The following is a 24,313-nucleotide window of genomic DNA, read 5'->3' as shown; positions in this document are numbered from 1 at the left end:
ATATCTCCAGAGCTGCCTCTATCACTGTTTAAAAAGCTTTGGGTTTTTTTCTCCCTCAGGGAAAGATATACATAATTGAGTCCTGATTTCCAGTGTCTTCATATCTATATCCCAAACTTTGCCAAACCATCAGCTAGCATCTCACTAGAACACAACCAGGTGTGATGTATAGTGAACATGGAGGCAATTAGTTCCTGGACTCCAGAAGGTTTCCAGAATAAAACATCATAAATCTGACTCTTCCAGAATCTTCTCTTTGTGTTCTTTCAGGACAGACCCTAATCAAACAAAAGAGCTGACTGCATCCCAGAAAATACATTGCCCTAAATATCTATTTTCATGTGTCTTTAAGTTATAATCATCACCTCCATTATCACCTCCTGGGCTCATTCGTGAACTTAACATGAATTCTTCACTGCAAGTCACATATTATCATGTGAAATGGAGAAAAAATAAACTCATAGTAAAATATCAAGCTATTCCTTCTTAATAAAAACAAATAAGCTTAATGATAAAGATGTCATTTAAAGCTAATATTTTATCATTTATTTATAAGTGGAGTTTATATTCAATTTTTAATTTAATTCAATTTGTTTTTGTTTTTTTGTTTTTTTTGTTTTTTGCTGGTGGCTTCCAAGCTAATATTTAGATATGAAAAAAACTTCAGTATTTTAGTATCTAATAAAGTAAAGCATGTTCACATTTGTTTTGTCTTCATTTTTTCAGTGTCTATGAGTTGGAGATAATACAGCATGACTCCATTTTAACACACAGAAAATGGGGTTCACAGGGATACACACAGAGTGAACCCGTGGCTTCATTTACTCACCACTGGCCAAAAGGGAGCTAAAACCATTGGAGCTAATTTCTCCTGTTGCCTGGCCCCAAACACATTATTATTTTTTTTTTAATTGCATCGCTGACCAAAAATGAAACAAGACTGTCCATTTCTTCGGAATAAGAACGATTAGGGACATTATGACCAAGGAAGATCTGGTCTGGTATTCTAGAGACCTTGTCTTTCTCTTAACAGTAACGTTCAAATATACCATTGAAGTCCGATCACATAAGTAATACAAATTTGGAAGAAAGAGGCAATCAGTAGTATAAGTGAAATATTTTAAAATATCCCCTTTATTTTGAAAAGGACAGTATTCTGTGTCTAATTTTTTTTTCCTTTGCCAGAATGGTAATAATGAAGGAGAAAATAAATGTTGTCTTAGTTTTTCGAAAAATGAAAACTTACAAGTTTAGCAAACTCCACAAAGAATAGATCAAACGTCTCTACTATTTGACCCTCTACACCATACAACATTTTTTTGACAAGATTTAATTTTTAGGGACTAAGAGAAGTTACACTTATGCAAAATATATATTTGTCCGTAAGAAGTAACACATCAAAAAACTCACATAGTAAAGACATTTTCTAGGCACAAAATACTCTTAAGAAAGCATGAAATTTGGCTGCTCCCTAAACTTCAGCGGTTCTCAAACTTGAATGTGCATCAGAGACTTCTAGAGGACTTGATGAAACAGACTGTGGCCTCACCCCACAGAATATAATTTAGTCGTTCAGGGTGGGGCCTAAGACTTTACATTTTATAAGTTTCCAAGGAACGAGATGATAACGCTAGTCTGGGGCACGACATTTTGAGAACCACTGCTTTAACTCAGTGATGTGCTCAACCTCCGTGGAAGTCTCAGTGTACCTTGTCTAATCTTTCCCAACAAATATGTTGTGTTCTCTGTGCCAGTTAGTGTTTCCACAGACAAACAAGATGACCTCTAAAATAAAGTGTTATCTTTATCACCTCTGAGTTGTACAACACTTCTTAAAGCATCACAACCTTTTAGGTATTTAACACATGAAATAAAAAATATCGTGACATAATTATAATAGCTTTACTTCTTAATGTACACATTTGACAGTTGGAGGGTAAGATGAATACTGTATTTGAAGACTCATTGGTATCTAGGATTCTTTGATTTGATGTTAAAAACAAAATGTGGGTATAAGCAGGCAGTCTCCATCCTGAGGACTTACCTGTGACTGGTGCATCGATATCCAGCAAATTTTTTTCCTGTCTAAGAATTGAGGCCCCCTCTGTTATTATTCTCAATGCAACACTCTCTTCCAGCCTGCCCTCCTTCATGAGATGTGCCTTTAAGATATCCACACGAGGCTTCCCATCGTTATCGAATACTTCTTTTGCTGTAAGTCGGTGACTTGGAGGAAATGGGACAGCTGAAAGGGAAAAGATCAAATTGTTACATTAGCTAAACCCAACAGAAGTTTCAATAATAAATGCCAAATACCTTTCTCTACTACTAACCACTTATTGGAGTGTTTTGAAAGTTCCCATATTAAAATACAACAAAGGGCTACCAAAAAGTAAAGATTGCCTTCTTTCTTTGATTCTAGATGCAATGCGATTGCTGAAAGGAATCACTTGCTGATTCACCCAGTCCCGATCTCTTGCATATGAGATCCTGATTAAGTTTAATAAAGCAAAAAGATAGAGGTGTTTCTGTTAGGCAAGAATCAATTCAACAAAAGAAAATAGTTTCCATATATCCAACCATAACTAACCCAGGAGATGATGTTTCCCCACTGGGAAAAGGTCTGCCAGACCAGATTTATCCCTCCAACTAAAGTCACACCTCTGAGTAAACTGATTGACTCACTGTTTAAGAACAGAGCAAGAATCCGAGAGCAAAAAGGTATAAATGCGCTGATATTAAACAGGAAATCAGGATCCGTGTGTGCATGTGCCAAAGGGTCATCTTGAACACTGAAGGGCAATATGGTGTCAGGGAGGAGACGCAAGTAGTTAGAAATATGACATAATGACAAATTCAACGCACCACTCAGACTCAGAACCAACCATTCTCTCTTTCGACCATACCCCCATACCTCAACAGTTAAGAAGCTCTCTTACAGCTACTGTCATTCTTCACATCTGTGAATACATTCATTCACTCATTCAGCTGGAGGATATTCACTAAACTCCTACAATGTGCCAGGACATCCAAAGATCCACGGTTAGAGATGGTATCATGAAGGTTAAATTTCTAAGAAATGGCCAATGAGCCCCTTCATTGAGGCTATCATTGTTTGTCTATTTCACATGAGCATTCATTACTGGAAAACAACTCAGAGATCTGTTAGAAATCTCTCAAAGGACCAGAAACACAGTTTCATGAAACTTTCCTCTGCCATATGCAATAGCCATATGCATTAGAACATCTCCATATAATGGTTCCTCTTTTAGGAAGAACACTTGATATTAAGAAAGAAACCTAGACCCCTTATTTCTTAAAAGTTTCTCTCAAAGAAGCAAGATTTATGGCCAAGCTATAGCAAGAAACTTTGTGCAATCTCACAGCATGGATTTGTTATTCGAGAGAAATTGTAAGTACTTAAAAGAAAAGAAAACTCAGGAAATTAACCTGTACTAATGGTGCAACTTGATTTTCTTAATAATCCAAGCATATCTATTTAACTAAGCTGCCAAAATGAAGTGGCAGAAGGAGACTAAGCGGATAAGCATGAGGCTTTTGCGGTCAGATGAATCTGAGTGCAAACCTTGGCTTTGTCCACTCACCAGTTTTATGACCTTGGGCAAGTGAAATCACCTCCTTTAGCTTCAGTTACCTCACCTGCAGAGTGGGGATTACATCTATCTGAGCGTTGTTATAATAACTAGAGTACACAGTAATATTAGCAGCGAACATTTATAGAGTGCTTATCTTATGCCAGGTATTGTTTGGGTAATAAAGGCCGACATGACAGTAAAGCTGTAACATGAGTAAGACACACATACATCTGTTTACATATAAATGTACTTAGTCCTCATAACAATACGGTGGGGGAGAAACTTGAAGCTTAAAAGTATTAAGCACTTTGCCCAAGACAATCACCTGACCATTTGTACGTAGACCCAATGAGTATAAACTCCAGCAGTCTGATGCCAGAATAACCGTGTCTACAACTTCCCTACACAGCTTCTCAAAAAGAACTTAAGACAGTGCTTAAAAATTGTAAGGTCACGAGGAAATCACTGTTGAAAACTGAAATTCTAACAAATACTGAAAGGTGTTTCTTATAAAGACTGCTTTTATTTTCAAAAATTATTTGGGGCAGCTTATAATAGAATACATAATACAAAAGCATGACGGAAAATAAAACACAAAATGCAGAATGCCAAAGCGTAGTGAATAATAACGAGAAAACGCAAGAACTAAACAAGAAGGAGAAAAAAAAGAGGAATTTAGGTCATTAGACTTCAGGCATTTGGGGATTTTTTGTTCATCTTGTTCCTTTCCCTCCCCTGCTTTTCCCTACCTAACAGATACGCTTGGTAAGAAAACATGGAAACGTTTCGATGGCCCTGTGTATTTAGGTGAGTCTTTATGTACCATTTGAAATTAGAAAATATCTTACCTGGCAACTCCTCCAAATTCCCCAGATATATATTGGGGAATGGAAAGGAAGAAACTTCAAAAGGATGCTTGGAGTATGGCTAAGAGCTTTTTTTTTTTTTTTTTTTTTTTTTGAGTTAATTCCCAGGGTAGGAGTTGGACAACTGTGAAGGTTTACAATCCTCAGGCAAGAATCCTAGGAGCACAGCAGGGTAGGAGGCTGATTTGTTATCAGGCTTATAAAGGCAGTGGGTCTCTGCCACCCTGTACTAGCTGGCCTTCTTAAACTTGAGCTAGATCAAAGAGTTAAACCTGAAAGAGTGGAAGCCTTTAGAAGGTGAGAGGCAAAGGGAGCGCACCTGAGCCGCATCACCTTCATGAATTAGACTTTCTCCAAGTCCCTAGGCTCTCTCAAACACCAAGATCGCTGTAATAAAAGCTGCTCCCTCTTCGACGCCAATCTTTTATCTTCCAGTAATTGCTAATTCTAGGTAGTCGGCTAAGGTAAAGCCACCTGCTCTGAAATACAGGATCTGGTTCCAAATAAACAGGAGCAAAAAGAGAGGGTAAAGGCCAACCAGAGGGCTCTATTTCCAACTGGATGATAGGGAAACTGATGAGATGGGGCCTGTTACCAGATAAACAGATGGTAAGGCCCCCAGGGAACCGAGATGTGCAGCAATGATGCCAAGGTTTGAATGCAGAGATGCTGTAAGCCAGAGAGAAGTTTTCTGGGACAAAAATAAGAGTGGGCTAATATTTGTGAATCTGTACACGCTTTGGCTTCATAAAGAAAATACCAGCTTTACAAAGGTCATATTCATTTGCTTTCTCTGTTCACCTAGAGTCCTCCATGCAGATGGGTGACAAGTACCAAGCAAAAACTGCTTCGACCAAAGAATCCAATGTGCTTAGAAAACAAGCCTTTCATTAACTCATAAAAATGGCTACACCTGATATAATAAAATTGGAGTTCCCCCTCCCTCCGTTGCTTTGAGTATTACAAGTTGCTTTTATTGGTACGAGAGTACACCAGGATTGAAGGAGTTAAGTTTGTGCATGCTAATAAAATTTAGAAGTATCTGTTGATATTTGGCTGACTCTTGCTGAAATGATTTTGTTATAATTGCCCATTAAGTATGGAATATGGTGCAATAATAGTCTTCTTAGAAGTAACCCGAAAGTAGATAGAATCACTCTCAGCTTTTTTTCACTCCACAATTTCCACTCAATGTCACTTTTTTCCCCCTCAAATATAACAGCAAAGTCACTAAAATTTAGGGTTATGTACATCCTCGACTGACTTCAAGCAAATTACACCAATGGCTTTAAAGGCAAACAAGATACTGGACCAGGATTGTGTTCCCATGTCATTGATGGTGGAAATCTGCCACAGACTGATTTCCAATGAACAGGATATGATCTCATTTTGTCCCCTATTTGTTGATGCCACTAGAATGTTCATCTACCTGATACAGAGAAAGGTTAGTAGCCTGGGAACCAAAATCATGTGTATCCAATATTGGCATCTATGTAATAATTACTGAAGTTGTTGTCAATTATTCATCCATCAGAGAGAAATACATCCCAAGTCAGAAAAGCCCGGTATCCAGAGTTATTCTAGCCCTAGGTTCTGGCTGACCATGGGGACCACAGCTCTGAAAGAGTTAGGTATCTCCTCCTCTGATTTGGGCAAGATCAGTTTTAGATGACAGCTATGCACCTCAGTAGTCATAAGTGGTCTGCTCTCACTCTGGAGTATATCTAGGTATTTGAGGTTTCTGTTCCGCAAATCCGACCCAGATTAACCACTATCAAAGCTACTCCTACTATTTGATGGGAAATATCCAAGAGTCACTGCCATGGTGATACCTTCATTGGAAGAGCAGGACACCTGCTGCCTGACCTCTTCCTGAAATAGTCTTACAGATGCTGCAAGAAAGAATCACAGGCAAAGAAAACGTTCAGCCTAGTGATTTTTTTCAAGCCTTTGTTTTGCTTCATTTTTTTTAGTAAAAAAAAAAAAAAAAAAAAAAAAAAAAAAGACACCTCAAGTATATCCAAAGGAAAAAAGAGCCTAAAGCGGCTCACTTCTCTTTCTTCCCTATGATCACTGTTAAGGTACGCTCACAAAATCCTGGGGTTCTTTGGAGCAAAATTAGAAAACTCTTAATAACTCAAAATTAGAAAACTCAAAATGAGAAGTCTTAAGTTAGACTGACCCCGGACAGCCTCATATGAAAAAAGAGGAAACTGATGTTCAGAGTGGGGTTAAGTGAATGCTACAGGGACACAGGGTTATTCAGCAGCAAACCCAACACTAAACTTCAGGTCTCCTGGTTTGTACTCCAGCACTTTACCCTGTAAATCTGTTCTGTCCAATTGACTAGCAACATATGGCCGCCGAACACTTGAAAACCACCTGGTCCAAACTGAGATGAGCTGTACACCTACAAAATATGAACTGGATTTAGAGCACCTGATATGAGAAAAAAAAAAAAAAAGAGTGTAAAATATCTCATTAATATTTGTATGTTGATTACATGCTGAAAGAAGATTTAGGATATATTGGACTAGATAAAATTTATTAATATTAACTCCACTTATTTTTTTTTATTTTTTAATATGGATACTAGAACATTTAAAACTATACAAATGGTTTATACTAGATGATGATTGGACCATGTCGCATCCTTCTCAAGGAAGTAGGAAAATAGGGAAGAGTGAAAAGTATACTCTGTAATCTTTCTTCTTTTCTAACTTTGGTTCCTACAAAACTCCAAACTGTCTCAAAACTGACTGCACGCTGGAATCACTTTTAAAAGTGAGTGATGCTGAGGGGCAATGTCTAGAAATTCTGATTTAACCTGTCTAGGATAGGCCCAGGGCAGTGGCACGGTTTTAAGGAAACTTGGGGTGAGCTGATAGGAAATCCAGACTGAGATTCACGGATCTATACCATAAGTAAAGGCATACAAAATGCCAGGCGGTTTAATTCCCACCCCCCAAACATGCTCCACAATGTCAATCAACCATAGCAGATACACTATTTTGCAAGTCCAGACACGTTTATTCCACCCCTCTCTGTAATCAGAATGTGTACAGAAACAGCTCTTGTCCCATATTTCATGTGACTACTATCTGCACCAGGGCTGTCCAAGATATTTATGTTGACACATGTTAAGAGACAGCTTAAGGATATCACATGTCAAACACAACTTAAAACACGTTCTGGCCTGACCTCCGTAAATTGGCACTCCATTTCTTCCTCATGGACATTTGTACATGTCACAAACTACTGTTCTAATCAAACCATATCAATCAACCAACCAATCAATCATCAAGCACCTACTAAGCACCTACTATGTATTGTATTCAACACAAGGCAGTGAGAAGGACTAGGGAGAAGTAGGCAACAGAAAACAAATATTAGCAGATCCAGACTCTGAAGAGATTATCATGTGAGATATATATATATATATATATATATATATATGTATATATATATACATATATATATATATATGTATATGTATATATATAAGTTTTTGCTTGAGATACCTGGAAAAGCATTAAACTGCAAAACTGAAGAACAAAAGTTAAAGAAAATGAGAGACAATGTAATATGTAAGGGAAAAAAATTGTCTTCATCTACTTTATGTCTGGGTTCCTATAAACTCTTAGATGCAAACACAGCTTTCTTCTGTCTAAAGTATATAATAAATATCTCATTTTTTTAGGTGGCTCCAGAAGACAAGGCTCTGCCTTTAAGTAACGAAAAATAGAATATGTTAATTTTAGGATATAATACGCCAGCTAAAATATACAAAAGTAATGCCATGGTCAGTAAATAAAATTACTCTGAAATCTGATCCTGCTTCTGAATAAACAGTGAAGGGATGTATAAAAGGAAGTGCTGATGACTTTTCACTAAATTTCACTTGGGTTCTAATATTGAGCAATTAGGTTTGATTTATATTCTCCTGGGTTTACAAAATTTCTACCAGCATTGGGCTACAGGCTTATCCATGCACATGATATCTATATGCAAAGATACACAAAATATATTGTCTAGGAGGGACAGCTTAAAAATTAACCACAGCTAGCCTCTAAGAAACACTGTAGGAACTTATTTACTAGGGTCCTACTTATGCCATTTCTGTGGACATTCATCACTTGTTTGTTTGAAAGTCTCTGGCTTTCATTACAGACATTAATGTCTGTCAAAATATGCTTACCCATCTCAAATGTGGTTGAATATTAATCTTGTAAACAGAAACATCCGGTCCCACTTAAACTAAAAAAAAATCTTCACAGTGCGTCTATAAATAAAACCCCAATTTATTATTTATTCGTGTTTTTTTTCTTTACTACAGCTATGATGAGGTCCCCCATCCTTATCAAAGACCTCCTTACCCACTTTCTCTGAATATTAACACTCAGACCCAGAGTCTTAAAATGTATTCAGCTTTAGACACAGTATGTGTACTGATCATTTCACTATCAAACTGAATGCCTCATTTGGTTTTCCTGAATGTTTACATGCAAATACAGCACAATGGTATTTTATGTAACATCTCCAAAGTAATTATAAAAGGGTAGTATGGTGCTCGATGCATTTCTTAAAATAAGCGATCTTTTTTCCCTCTGGCTTAAAGAATTTTTACTATACACAGTACTTTTGAACATAAATCTGAAATGTGCTACAAGCAATTCTTTAATAAAGATCAGACATTAATTAATTAAAAAGAATTACTGTTCCAATACAAGGGATTAATAATTAATTAGTGAAAATGAGCACCTTACAGTACAGAGTTCTTTTGTTACCTGAATCTCAAAATACTTTTCCTTTAAATATGCTTATTGATACATAGCCACTCCTTATCCTTTCTATGTACAACTTTTCTTATTCTCTGGCCACTCTGTACTCTTAAATCTAAGGACTCAGGGACATAGGAAAGGTGACAGTCCACGACCCCTTCCACATGTAAGGTTAGGTAGTTCAATCGCAAAACTCCATATTTCTGATATTTTGGTTAGTTCAATTTAATTACTAGAAAAATTGCAGTTGTCTTACATAATAAATTATGTAATACTTATTCAACATGAAAGATGAGTTGACAAAAGTTATATTTTAAGAATCTCAAAACATTTCAGCATTACTGAAGAGCTTAAATAAAATCTGATTTTTTTGTGGTTAAAATAAAAAAAGTTATATGTACAAGTCCAGTGCTTAACATGGTGGCCAGGGCAATCACAAATTAGTTTATACATGATAAAAGCAAAGTTATACTTACTGGTTTTTAATATATGGTATTGAATATTCAGATTAAACTAAGGATTTTAATTAAATATTAAGTACTTTAAATATTTAACTTAAATAGTTAAAACTTTTTTAATATATAAAAATTGAAGATGTGTCATTTTGTAAGCGTCTACTCTATAATTTTTTAAATTAAAAATAGATAATGAGTCATTTTCAATTATATTAGCAGGTACACAACTATATGTATCAGTTCTCAATGCTAGATGAAGTGACTACAGCAATATTTTGAGCAAATGGTATTTACAGTAATCTCTAGAATAGAAAACTTATAGTAATGCATAAAATTCTAGTCACCGAGATAAACTTACGTAGAAGGCTGTGTTTTTTTAAGATTTTATTTTTAAGTAATCTCTACACCCAACATAGCGCTTGAACTCACAACTCCAAGGTCAAGAGTCGCATGTTCTATTGTCTGAGCCAGTCAGGCATCCCAAGCACAGAGTTTTTTTATTTATTTGTTCGTTTTTGCCTTGAACATTGGATTTTTTTTAGAGAACTATGTCACAAAAAATGAACAAGTTACTTCAAGAAAAACCAAAACACAAACAAGATACTTTAAGACAATTTGAATTTATTTCCCAAGCGAGCAGTTCCCTTGGAGTATGATAATTTTCCCTGAGAAATGAAAAGTATCTAGGGATTCTAAAACTTTCTTCAACCCAAGACATACTTTACCATTCAGAAGTCCTCAACTCAATGGCCTACGACATGCAATATAAGCCAAGGTCCTTACCTATATTGGAGTTGGACTATTTGACTAGCAATTCTTTAATACACGTAAAATTTAGAAATCTCTGTAATAAAAATAGCGAACCCTCCTAGACTTCAATTAAACTTGGAAGTTGACATGAAAAATCAATCTATGCCCACACACAATTCTTTTCCTTTCAAATTCATCATTCAACTCTAGATGCCCACATATTTTCTATGCCCACACATGCCCACCCACGGTCCCCATCCCTGTGGTTAAATCATCTACAGACATCAGATTTTTTTTTTTTTAATGAATAAGCTTTCTCTTCTTTGAAAGGTCTTGATGAAGTGGCAAATCTATGTCCCAAGTATCGAACAATGTAAATCTAAGTGGCAATTTTAGGACGTTACCGCTTTTGCACAGAAGGGGGGATTGGATTGGCTTAAAAATGATAAATCTGGCATATCTCCTTATATCTGTGTGCCACAGTGAAGCAAAGATCAATATTTTGCCTCAGAGTCACCCTCCAGAGTTGCCTCAGAGCCAAGGGCAGGAGTTAAAATCCCAGGTTTGCATTTAATTCCCCACTGTCTTGGCTCTCTGCTCCCTATTCCCTATGGGCACAATAGTGAAATATCAGGTCTTCTGGGCTTCTCCATGTTTCAGTAATGCTTGCACCGGATTATATTGTTTGCTTCAGTCTGGTCTGATGACCAGAACTGCTCTCATCCACTCTCTCTGGCCCACCATTTCTAAGAAACACCCACTCCTATAAAAAAAAAAAAAAAAAAAAAAAAAAAAAAGCATGCAGGAGGTCCCAATTCTTAGCACCTCCAATGTGTGCTCTCCGAATCATAATCTTCACACATCTATTTAAAATTTGGAATGCTTTAGTGACTACCACCTACAATTATATCCTCTGAGACTTTATATTCACTTGTTTCGTTTATTTTTAAAATGTACTTGCCAATTCTGATTTTAAATCAAACATGAATTTCTTAATCTATCAAATGGAAAAGGGCTAATTTCATAAGAAAGCTGCAACAGACTGCGTTCCCTTCCTTAATAAAAAGCCATACTTAAGGGAGATTTTCCACTCTTATTTAGTGCCTAGTTTTTACATTAAAAAATTCTCAAATAACTAAGGAAACAGATTAATTATAAGGTCATCTTTAAATTGACATGTAATACCACAACTCTTTAAGTCAATCATTACTACTCAAAAAACATTGGAATAATTAGGTAGAAAGACTAACAACCAAGTCCCAGTAAAAGTCTCATCTAGTACTGTTGTGTACTGGTGGTCACGCTGTTAAACCCACTGGTTTGTGACCTGAGTGAAGTTGTTTTGAACTAAGGGTGAATTTGTTCACATCGAGGAAACCGTGTTAGAATGTTAGCATCAACATCTGTTGTTGTCAATAAGCACTCAGTGGCCTATCTATTGATGGGTGCCGCTGGGAACTTATCAATAAGAGCATAGGACAGAGCCGCTGTGATGTAAGGGACTTTGAAATGTTATATACCAAGAATTTGTGAGGCCTTACCAAGAGTATTTGGTTGGGGCAAAGGTACCCTTTCCTGATCTAAATGTCTCTCCAAAGACCTTGGGCAAGGCTCGTTTGCGCAGCACATATACAGAGACCTTGGACACTAGCTCCTGCCATGGCAAGGTGACTCTCTGGAGGAGTGGTGAAAACGGAGCTGGAAGATCATCTTGCCCGCCAACATCACCAGCGCCTTCATTCCCCTAGCAACACACTCTAGCAACAAGGGATTTTTACTTTACCCTGGCAGCTGGACGTCAGCTTTTGGTTAGCTAAGCCAACTCTTCTGAGAACCAACTCCTAAACAGTTATACGTCCACTACATTTGAGCTTTATTTCTTTCATCTCCCCTTAGCCTGAAACAATAGTGTAATTAATCTATCATTGATTTGGAGCCTGTTACTTCTTTATTGTCTTATTAGGAGACATTACCCCATATGCTATTGGCTCGTGAAATATCGTTATAAATTATAATTCCCACAGTAAGCCTGTGTTAAATTATTGGCAAAGACAATCTCACTCTCTGAGCGTAATTTGCCTCAACAAAACAAATGCTTTGGTATTGATAGATACTCAATCAATGTATTTCTGAATGAAGGAAGAAAAATGAATGGATTTTTTTTTTTTTTTTTTTTTTTGGCTTGCTCACTCAGAATTTGGGGAAAATTACTGTGGTACTAGAATTAGTTTAAGAAGAGAGAATAGAAACAAATGGCCTGTTCAGTCTAAAAGTATGTAATTATAAAAAGGATAGTCAATAACCAAAATAACTCAGAAACTGAAACCTTCATTTAGTAAATGTCTTTTTTGAAGCACTCATTACAGGAAGGAGACTATGGATGCCAGATGGCGGGGTGGACCGAGAGGCCACACCCAAGATGAAACAGACATGGTCAACAGTGAGCAACAGATAGAAAAGCAAAAAGGGGACAGGAAAAAAATCACTACAAAAAGTCTGAAAGGCTAACTTGCTTTTAAGGCCATATGTGAATACAGGATCACAGATAAAATTTGCAGTTACTTGTGATGTAAAATTGACCCATAACAATAAAAATGATATCACCTGGATACAATAGTGCTTCGGTACTTTTAGACTCATAAAGTGCTATCCTATGGCATTTCAGAAAGCAGTTCAAATGTTACCTTTAAAAAGAACATTTCTTGGGGCGCCTGGGTGGCTTGGTCGGTTAAGTGTCCGACTTCGGCTCAGGTCATGATCTCACGGTCCGTGAGTTCGAGCCCCGCGTCGGGCTCTGTGCTGACAGCTCAGAGCCTGGAGCCTGTTTCAGATTCTGTGTCTCCCTCTCTCTCTGCCCCTCCCTTGTTCATGCTCTGTCTCTCTCTGTCTCAAAAATAAATAAATGTTAAAAAAAAATTTAAAAAGAACATTTCTCTACCTTTAAAAATGTTAGTATTATATATTTATTGAAATATGCATCAGTAAATGTAAATCCTTTTTAAAAATTTTCAGACTTGTGATAACTGATACTTACTAGACTAACACTCTCTCAGCATCCCTAAGTGTCAGAAGTCATTCAGGAGAGAGTCCTCCTTTCGCTTCTTTTTACCACTTGCTTGATGGCTATCACTACCGGTCAGAGTGGATCCAAATCTTACTACCAGACACCAATGAAAAATGTATTGTGAAATGCAGCTGTCAAGAATAGCTAAAGCCTAGCTTATCTAGCTCATTCTAAGCACATATAGAATGACAAACAGAACAACATAATTCCCAGGATATATAACTTTGGGTTATGGTTCTCCAAGACAGCCAAAAAGCTTCAGTTTCATAAAATTTTCACTATCCAACTTAAAGACACTCCTTTAGGCATGACAGTGAGCCATTTAGGCACCCGTGGGAGGGAGTGCTTTTCTTAAAGTTACATGTGCAGAATTCACAACTGGCAGACAAGAAATATAATCTTTTTATCACCATATCATTTAAAATCATCCTTTGGCATAAATTTCCACCCTCCCCCCCAAAAAAATCAGGATTAAATGTGGGACCACTAGTAGATTAACACAAATGTAAGATATAGGTTATATCCAGTGAAAAGTAATTATGTCTACATACACACACACTCCACAAAAATCAGAGTGTAATAGTGTATATTATTCTAACAATAGAGTTTATGTATTTTTTATAAGGCCCTTGATAGTGCCCCACTTCTTCAGAACTGTAGTTCCCATCATCCTTACCAATCACAGTGCAATCACACACCCAGAGGTAATTGAAAGTTGAGCAGAGGTGGGACAGTCACCACAGAATCTGTGTCTGTTATTTCATAGGAAAGGAATGGAGCCATTCTCAATATGCTAAATACACAAGAATGATGGCTTGGCGGGGCGCCTGGGTGGCGCAGTCGGTTAAGCGTCCGACTTCAGCCAGGTCACGATCTCGCGGTCTGGGAGTTCGAGCCCCGCGTCAGGCTCTGGGCTGATGGCTCAGAGCCTGGAGCCTGTTTCTGATTCTGTGTCTCCCTCTCTCTCTGCCCCTCCCCCGTTCATGCTCTGTCTCTCTCTGTCCCAAAAATAAATAAACGTTGAAAAAAAAAATTTAAAAAAAAAAAAAAAAAAGAATGATGGCTTGGCAAAATTGATCGTATGTATGTTCAGTTCCATATTTCTCAATAGCCCCAGAGGGTATCAGGGGATATCTATGATAATCATGATAGTATACAGTTGATCCTTGAACATGAGAATTAGGGGCACCAACCCCTGTGTATTTGAAAATCTGCATATAACTTTTGATTCCCCAAACCCTTAACTGCTAAGAGCCCACTATTGACTGGAAGGCTTACCAATAACATAAATGGACAATTAATACATACTTTGTATGTCATATGTATTATATACCATATTCTTAACATAAAGTAAGATAGAGAACAGAAAATTGTGTTAAGAAAATCATAAGGAAGAGAAAATACATTTACATTCCTATACTGTACTTATAAAAGATATCCACATATAAGTGGGTCTGTCAGTTCAAATCCATTATTCCAGGGTCAAATGTACATTCCACACTTCATAAATATCTCTTATTCCAGATTGCCAAACAATACATTGTTACAAAGAGGGGATTTTAAATAATTTAATATTTAAAAGAGATATGGCTCAGTTATGGCATACTTTCACTTTCAGTGAAATGTCCCCTTCCCTGATCGAAACACATAAATGAAGTCTGTATTATATTGTCGATTTTTTTTTTTTTTGGAATATAATTTAAATCAGGAAAATGTCTTCATTCCCAAAAGAGTGTGTTCAGTCATTCATAATGAAACTCGAAATAGTCTTTGATTTGCTAATACTCTACATATCAAGCTATATTTTAAAAAATGACATATAGGGTATATGCATTCAGTAAATCCTGGAGAAAGAAAAATGTCATAAAGGTTCTATCCATTACTTAAATGTAAACTAACTAAAAGCAACTTTCCTTTATAAGCCTAAAGTCTGAGAAAATACCTCTGAAGTTGCTTTTTAAAGAATATTTTCTTAAAACAATAACATCATGATTTTTGAGGATATTTACATTTGTACAAATTAATAATTTTACAAACAAATAATATATACTTTTGTAATGGGGACATAAACAGTTCAAGGTGCAGTAAAAGTTCAAAGAAAATTAAAGGAAAAAGAAAAGAAAGAAGAAAATTTGTTTTTATGACCTCAGGATGATAAATTTGAGTTCAGTTCACCAGACTGCCAAGTTAGATTGTATTTAAAAAAAAAAAAAAAAAAAAAAAAAAAAAAAGCCAAATCCTAAATAGCATGTGAATTTTACTAGAACAATTTCCCATAGGTATTGGCATTGCTTACTCCCCACCTAGCCAAGGGGGACCCAATTATTATTCACACCAAATGATAAACAAAACAAATGATAATCCGTCACCAATCTTTTCTGAACTCCCTTACTTCTAGACTCTAATTACCCAAAGGGTTTCCATTCTTAAGGGACAATAAAGTGTGTCTCAGAAACAAGGACAGACTCTTGGATCTGTTTCTCCATAAGAGTCTATTTCATTTGCATTGGAAATAGGATTTACCTATCTTTTTTAAATGCAAATAATTTCCCCATCCCAGATACAACTATTCAAATAACAAACTGTTCATGAATAAACACAGAACAATGTGGATCCTGGTAGAGACTATTTGCCACAAGTCTACCACCATTTGGTACTGAAACAACAAAGGAAAACAATTACAGGAAATTTCACTGCAATTATTTATTTATATACATTCATAGAGTGGGGATACAAAGTTGATTAAATCATCAGGAGCTCACCTAAGTTGTATTTTATAAAAGTAAATAACCAAAGAACAGGTATCTAACGAAAAGTAAAATATTTTAAAAATATGATTACTGAAAGAAAATACAGAACACAAAACAAACAGAAAGAAAGAAAAGCTGCAGACTTTTACGAAATACACAATTATTAGACGGGAGAAAAACCAAGCTGTATAAAGCATCAAATAAATTAAAAGTTTTGTGAAACTGTAGAAATTCTGTGGTGATGCTAATGTGTTGCACAAATTTCTGGGGAGAAAGTCCACAGTTTCGCAGACTTTCAAAAGGATCTTTGAGCCAAAAGGGCTAAGATTCCCTCCATCACAGCTTCCTCATCATGACTATGATACCCATTCTAGTCTAGTTGCTCAATTACATGCTCATCTAGATTATTAAAGTGAGGGTCAGATGATTTCTCCCAACCCATCTCCGCTAATCCATCTAATCCCCAAGCATTATGGTCTGGCCATACCCAATTACTCAATACCCCAAGTATTCCATATAATTCCATACCTTTCCTCAAGCCTTTCAGAAATAGTAAGGCAAAGGGTCTAAAAGCACAAACTCAGAAGCCAAAGTGCCTGGGTTTACACCCCAACGTCACCAAATTGTATGATCCGGGGCAAGTTGCTTAACTTCTCTACATTATAGTTTCCAGATTTGGAAATAGAGGATTAAACAAACTAATATGTGTAAAATGCTGGGAACATTATTAGCATAGCAAATTCTTCATTAAGTATTCCTTATGATTAACAAATTGCCTTGCTCAGCTCCTTAAGTGCGCAAGCTCCTTATCATCCTGATTCAAATAAATGTCACAACTTCTGAAAAGACCCAAAGCCTGCTTTCCATCTGAATCACCAGTCCTTGAGTAGCAATTACTTAATAAAATGTCCTTTGATCACCAAAATACAAAGTTTTCTTTATCTCTTTGCCCTTAAATCACAAAACACTTGCTGCCTATACTAATTTTCATACTTTTGCTCTCAAAAGACACCCACAGATTAGTAGAAGGGTTTTTTTAATGTTTACTTATTCTTGAGAGAGAGAGCGCAAGAGAAAACAAGCAGGGGAGGGGCAGAGAGAGGGAGACAGAGGATCCTAAGTGGGCTGACAGGCAAGAGCCCTATGTTGGGCTCCAACTCATGAACTGCAAGATCATGACCTAAGCCAAGTCAGGCTTAACAGATTGAGCCACCCAGGAGCCCTAGAAGGGTTTTATGTTGTTTAATAAATGTGTACAAATATGAAATTATGTTCTTAAATATCATTTAATTTCACTCTTCAATTTTCTAGTTGAAGAAACTGAGGCTCAAGGAGACTACGAGTAGCAGTGATAACAATAACAATAAAAATAACAATGAAATAATCACTTATATACCACTTACTATATCCCAGACACCGTTCTAAATACCGGATATGTGTTAACTCATTCAGTCTTCATAACAATCCCATGATGCAGGTACTATTATTCTATTTTTCATATACAAGAACACAGGCACAAAGAAATTCAATAAGTTTATCAAGGTCACACAGCAGCAAGTAAGTAGGGGAAGCCTGGGCTTAAAGCAGGCCCCCTGGCTCTAAGAGCTGTGCTTTTAATCCTTGTGACTTTCTCTCTGTAGATAAGGAGAAACTCATCCAGTGATCCAAAAGTAATTAATGGAAAAGCCTGAAGTACACACGGAGTTCTCTGAATTCCCTGCTAAGGCTCTTTCCTTATGAGTCTCCTATCCCTTACCCAGAGTGATGGCCATAGCAAGCATTCAAAATACAATGGTTCAATGATTTCTTGACCCACCTAATTCTCTGAATGCAATAATATTTATCCCAATTGCACAGTTTGTTCCTTGAACAAACTTCTCATTTGGCTTGGCTGTCTTCTTACTTAATCGTTCCCAGTCTTGAAAGAGACCGGAACGACCAAGGAATAACTGTTTCAGTTTTTCACTTGTAAAAAGTATGAGGTCTTTGTTGTAATTTGGTTTCTGATGGATTGACTCAAAGGCCAGAGGAGCCTCTGAAGTTTTCCCACACATGAGCATTGAGCTCAGGTTCCACCCAAAGCCAAAAGGTATCCCATCAGTGACTGCTGGCTACCTCTCAGGCTAGTCTGTGATTTTGTTTAAAGCGTGCCTCCCCAACATCTGTTCCTTAAAGAGCCTGCTTAGTCTACCTGCCATTGCCTGTCACCAGCAATACAGAGCAGAATCTGAGCTCTCTAGGCCACAAAGCATAGTGGTTCTGAGTTCTGAAGTCCCTCCTCACTTACCCTCACATTCTGGCAAGGAAATCCTTGAGAAACCACAGTTTCCTCACCTGTGAAATGGGGATATTTACCTCAAGAGGCTGTTAAAGGGATTAGATGAGAACATACTTGTAAAAGTGCTTAGCTCAATACTTGGTACAAAGGATGAACTCAAATTTGCTAAGAATAAAAATATATTACTTGTTCCTATTGTGCTTCCCTGAATTCCCACGGCATTGCTTTCGCTCCACATACCAGCATTTCGTTTCAGCGCGTGAAAACTCTTCTTTACATTTGGCTTATTCATGCCTCAAAAGCCCCCAAGTATTAGCATATAAATGTTTGTACCATATGGGCTACCGGGAAGGAACTTATCTTGCCAAATGACATTAAATATGGCCCCAAGATAGTTGTTTAATTAAGAACTGTATCCATCATCATGGGCATATATGAAATTCTTACTAGTAGTATATTGTGACCTTAGTGGAAAGGTCAGAGAAGCAATGAATATGAAAGCCTAGAGACCACTGAGCCTTCCAAGACCATCAGGTTTTATGTGTGCAGCAACATTTTCCCAATAATAGCACTGGGCTAACAGATATATTATTTAAAAAAAAAAACAAAAAACAAAAAACACCATTTTCTGGAAGAGAAAATGTTCCAGAACATTTGTGTAAAACACATAGTTTTTAAATGTTTATTTTATTTATTTTGAGAGAGAGGGAATAAACCCGAGCAGGGGAGGAGCACAGATAGAGAGAGAACGAATCTCAAGCAGAGGGCTCGAACTCAGGAGCCCCGGGTTCATGACCTGAGCTGAAACCAAGAGTCAGAAGTTTAACCAACCTAGCCACACAGGCACCTCTATGTAAAACATTTTTAAATGGGCTCATTTATGGCAAGTCTTCATAAAGATTTGAATATGTTATTGTATCTTATGAGTATCCAGGAGGGAAATCAATCATGTCCCAAATTTTTTCCCTATAAAATTCAGTCTTCCAGACATACTGTATTTTGTGAAAGCCTACTGTAAACAAATAACCAACTCAACTATTTAAACAAAGTAAGTTACTAAGTTCATGCAAACATGAATATTCAGTATCAGTAAAGCTGGCCAGAAATTATAATCAAAATCATAAACATGTGAGTTTGTTTAAGCTGAAGGAACATTTGTCTATCAAATTCCAAACAAAAAAACAAAAAAACAAAAAAAAAACCCCGCATAGTGGAAGGCTTGCTTATTTCTGATTTCTACTTATTCATATATCCATCATACTGAACAGTGTACCACCACGCAATAAAAGTTAACATCTTTTAGTCTATAAAGCACAGGTTGTTTACTTGATGATACACGAATACAGCTCTATAATATTGATTTAAGTCAAATATGATTTTTTTTTAAGTTTTTTATTTTTGAGACAGAGAGAGACAGAGCATGAATGGGGGAGGGGCAGAGATGGAGGGAGACACAGAATCGGAAGCAGGCTCCAGGCTCTGAGCCATCAGCCCAGAGCCCTATGCAGGGCTCGAACTCACGGACCGCGAGATCGTGACCTGAGCTGAAGTCGGACGCTTAACCGACTGAGCCACCCAGGTGCCCCAAGTCAAATATGATTTAAAGATACCAAATGCCATTAGTCGCTTTCAAATCAATAACGAATAAGTTCCTTATATTTTATCTGAACTGAAAACCACTCTAGCTATCTGCGTGTGACTGCTCTATTAGGCAATAATATTATTTGGAACAAAGAACTATTTTATGAATATAAGATTTTCAACTTAAAAAAAGTATTAAACATTAAAACAAAATCTATACATACATAGTTGAACACTTTCGTATACATGATTTCATTCAATCTTTATAAGAGCCCTTTGTGATAGGCATCATAAGATTCATCACTTTATAGATGAAGAGAACAAGAAAAATGTGCTTACGTGGCATGGTGAATATAACACAGGTAGTGCGTGGGGCCAAGATGTATTCCTAGAGTCTTGACTCTAAATCCCGTGTCCTTTCCACTAAACCTCATCACATTAACCTGCAAATGCCTGCACATTGCAGGTTGTCAAAGGCAGTTGCTATGACTCTTTTAAAAAGCTAATTAAGGAAGAAGGAAACCAAAGACTTCCAACCACAGGAAAGAAAATCTCTGATTGTGGATGTTGATAGGAATGTCACAGCTGCAGGCACCTTCCCTGCCTTCCTTCACGTTGAAACACAGCATTCTGCATCTGTGATCTGGGGCCAAGCCAACCTTTCAACATGCTAGTCAGAGATAACAAAGACTATCGATCATTTAAGTGTTTACTCAGATTAATTACAATGAATTTTTGTTGTCAAAATAAATTATGTCCCTTCTTATATTAGGGGCTTATAGGAAAGAAGTTTGGGTAATGCAACTGTGCTTGTCCCCAGGGCTCCGGACCCCCACCACCTATTGGGTTCACATCCTTTTTCTGCTACCTGTTGGTCTCCGTCTTCGGGTGATTTATCCAATCTCTCTGTGCCTGAGTTTTCCTCATCTGCAAAATGCAGATAATAATATCACCTATCACACAAGGCTCTCGCGAGGATTGAACAACACACTACATGCCACGTAAAAACTTGAAGAATGCCTGACATGTGCTAAAGTGCTCAGTAAGTGCTTACGATTATTATTATGAGACTTGTTAAAACAGCAGAAAAAGCGTAAAAATAACAGTAGCTCCCTGAGTTGTGTCTTCCCAAGAAAAAGAGCAAGAATCATTACAGACCTTCATTTAGAGAGGACCCCCATCCCTTAAGATACACTTAGGTTTTCAGTATTGATCAATGGCTCTATGGAAGAAGTTCTATTTCTACCTATTAGATAAACCAAATTTAAAACTCAAGAATGTGATTCCTCCCACAGCAAAATAATGTGTAACAGCACCCTTTATCAAGCCAATGTGCTCTGGGGAGTCACTGATGTAACTAGTCAGCAAAATCCCCTGGGAGAGCTCACTGAAATAATCAGTGATCAAATGCAAAGGGCCAAATTGGGCTCTGGAAGTCTTATTTTGATAAACTCTGAACTGCACAGAAATCCAAACCACCCGCACACTGATTAGGCACATGAGTGTAATTAGCCATAGCAATTCTCCTCCTAGTCATTTCCTTTATTTTCATTTAAATTAATAGAACCCCTTAGGTGAAATGCAAGAGAAAAACGTTAGAGAACACAACTATTCACTCTAATAGCAATCATCAAGTGTTTTCATTCTGACGGTGTAATTATGTAACGGCATACCTCTTTGCTAAGAAAATTCTCATGTCCTTTCTTTAGGTTTTGTACTGACTCAAGTTTGCACTGAGGGAATGTCACTTTACCCAATGTAATATTTACCTTGTTAATAATTTACAATGATAACATTTGTAATTAATAATGTAAATAATAATGTAAAATATAATATTTCATTTACCAAATGAAATATGTGCCTTCATGCCAAGAGAAAATTATCTTGAAAAGTTTTAAAAATCAATGCAAATTACTGTAAAATTAAGGAAAAAAAACTGTTCATCTAACCAAGAGATATTAAACAAAATATAGGGGACTACAAGTAGATTTCTCTTCCTAAAGAATACTTGTATGTCAATAAAGAGGGTTATTACCAAAACACCGAATGCTTTCATTAATGCCTGTTGTATTGATTTCTCCCAAATTCCTGATTTCTAATATTACGAAAGGAACAAAAAGTTTTCTCAATTTTCTCTTGTGCCTAATTAACTATTAACCACCCAGTTACCTATTAAGCAAAATATAATTTCTTCTTAATTTGTTACAGCGCAAGCACTTCCTTCCCTGTGGTAAAGAAAGGTAAACAACAGTGAAAGGGAAAGAAGGCTCACTTATGTGTTTCAGAAACAAGGACCCGTTCACCGTTCTAATCCAAATGTCTCTTTTAACTCAATAAAACTAACCTTCAGTTGTTTTCATTTAGGCATTTTTAAAATCCCTAATTTAATAAAGCTAATAGAATTTGCTCTAGAGCAAACCTTGTCCTGCTGACATACTGAATTTATTCTAAGACCCTGCTAAGCCATTTAAAATGTGCAATATACTTAACTATGTAGTATAAAAAATGTTTGCCGTTTAGCAAATATAGAAATTTAGAAATATAACATGATCAGTTTAAGATTAAAGTTGTACTACCAAAGCTCAATAAAAACAGAATTTAAGTAGCAGAGAAATATAAGACATACTCAGTATGTAACAGACTGCATTATCACCAAATTTAGAGAATCTTTTATTAAATGACTATCAAGCTTAATTAAAAGAAAAAAGTATCTAAGTCTTGAACTTTTGTATCAACAATGAATATCTAGTAGAAGAATCTAAGAATGAAGGTACTTTTTGAGGTAGCTTTTGGCTGACCTGCATATGAATCCGAAACAAAGATGCTTCACTATCAATAAATTAAATGGTTTTATGTATGATTTCCCATTTGGAAACACTAGCCATTGTACCATGTGAGGGAAAATAGTAATATGGTTCCCAAATGAACTTCAATTATATGAAGTATTTTTCTCTCATTTGCAGAATGAACGGCACTGTCTGAAATTAAGGAATTAGTAGTGATAACAAATAAGTCAATTATATTTTTTTTAAATCCTAAATTCACTTTACTGTTGTGAATCATGGTGCTATGAATTGTATTTCACCAGCTGATCACCAGATTGGGGCCATGCATTCCAAAAAGTGAGTCCTTCAAAACTGCGTTCTAGAGCTTTCCACTTGCTACAAAAATGTTCTGTTGATTTTAACAGCCTACTTAGGATTAAACAAAATCAACACATGCGTCTATGGTGAATTATATCAAAACCATTTTGAAAGAGAAACTACTGAAAAATCCCTTCCCTAAACTGTTATTCGAATACCAATGGTACACCTTCAATGACCAGGGAAAATAAAAATGTTCCAAAACATACAAAAGTAAAAGTCTTAGATATGCTTTTAAAATTTGTTGCAGAAATGAGCTACACTAGTGGGTAAACCGAGGCTAGACATTCTATATGGATTTCATTCAGGCATAGAGCACTTTTCCCTGGTGTCAAGAGGTTTGACTATTTGGATTTGAGACCTGGCTTTCCCATAACTGTATAAAATAAGTGTTTATTGCCCTCATTTCACAGATTAAGAAAAAGAGGTTAAACACACTGTCCAAGTTCACACTGATATTAAGTGGCAGAGTTTGGATGCACAACTAGGTAAATCTGGTTTAAAATTTTCACATGATATCATGTTAAGCTACTTAATTTATTAGGTAAAATTGGAATGCTGAATAACTTACAGAAACATAATCCCTTTTTAGACTATCAAATCTAACTTTGTCTATACGCTGAGTGAGTGAACAGTATGGTATTACATATTTAAACATGCCAGTAAGTCCTCAAGTTAGCAGACAAATTTAGGCAGAGCTCAGCCACTTACTGGTTACCTAACTTCACTTTTCAATTGCTGTTTCCTTGTTTGTAAAGTGAAGAAATAATACCAGTAGGCTCCAGATCCCTTTCCATTTTGAAAAGCCACATAGTAGTTTTGAGTATTCGTCTCTGATACAGAATCATTGTACCTGTTCAACAAATCCCAAGAACATTCCCCAGAGCTACAGTTTTGGAAGGAACACTATCAAAAACAGAAATCAGCATAAGGCGGGTCTGTGCTTTCCATTGTACAGTGTGTATACTGTACAAAATTGTCCGAAGGAGTCAGAAACTGAAGGCCAAAATTCTGTCCCCATTGGATGTGTCAAACCCTGTACCTTTTCC

The 24,313-nt window shown here is 36.6% G+C and overlaps 1 protein-coding gene across 6 annotated transcripts in view; it reads right to left on the bottom strand.

The window, feature by feature from the left end:
• PPP3CA (protein phosphatase 3 catalytic subunit alpha) overlaps positions 1 to 24,313 on the bottom strand; it is a 329,754-nt gene that overhangs the window by 161,918 nt on the left and 143,523 nt on the right. For 5 of the 6 annotated variants that reach the window (XM_086704508.1, XM_086704507.1, XM_086704504.1 and 2 more), the window contains one exon: positions 2,045 to 2,245. In XM_086704508.1, coding sequence (XP_086560634.1) covers positions 2,045 to 2,153 — 109 coding nt within the window. In that variant the 5' untranslated portion in view covers positions 2,154 to 2,245. Of the gene's footprint in view, positions 1 to 2,044; positions 2,246 to 21,966; positions 22,124 to 24,313 lie in introns of those variants that run through there. The other variant, XM_086704505.1, reaches the window with a different exon arrangement.

This window comes from Puma concolor, chromosome B1, assembly GCF_028749965.1.
Source record: "Puma concolor isolate L17-30 chromosome B1, mPumCon1.1.hap2, whole genome shotgun sequence".
NCBI lineage: Eukaryota > Metazoa > Chordata > Mammalia > Carnivora > Felidae > Puma > Puma concolor.
Note: the sequence above shows the minus strand (reverse complement) of the source record. Positions and strands in the feature narration are given on the sequence as shown.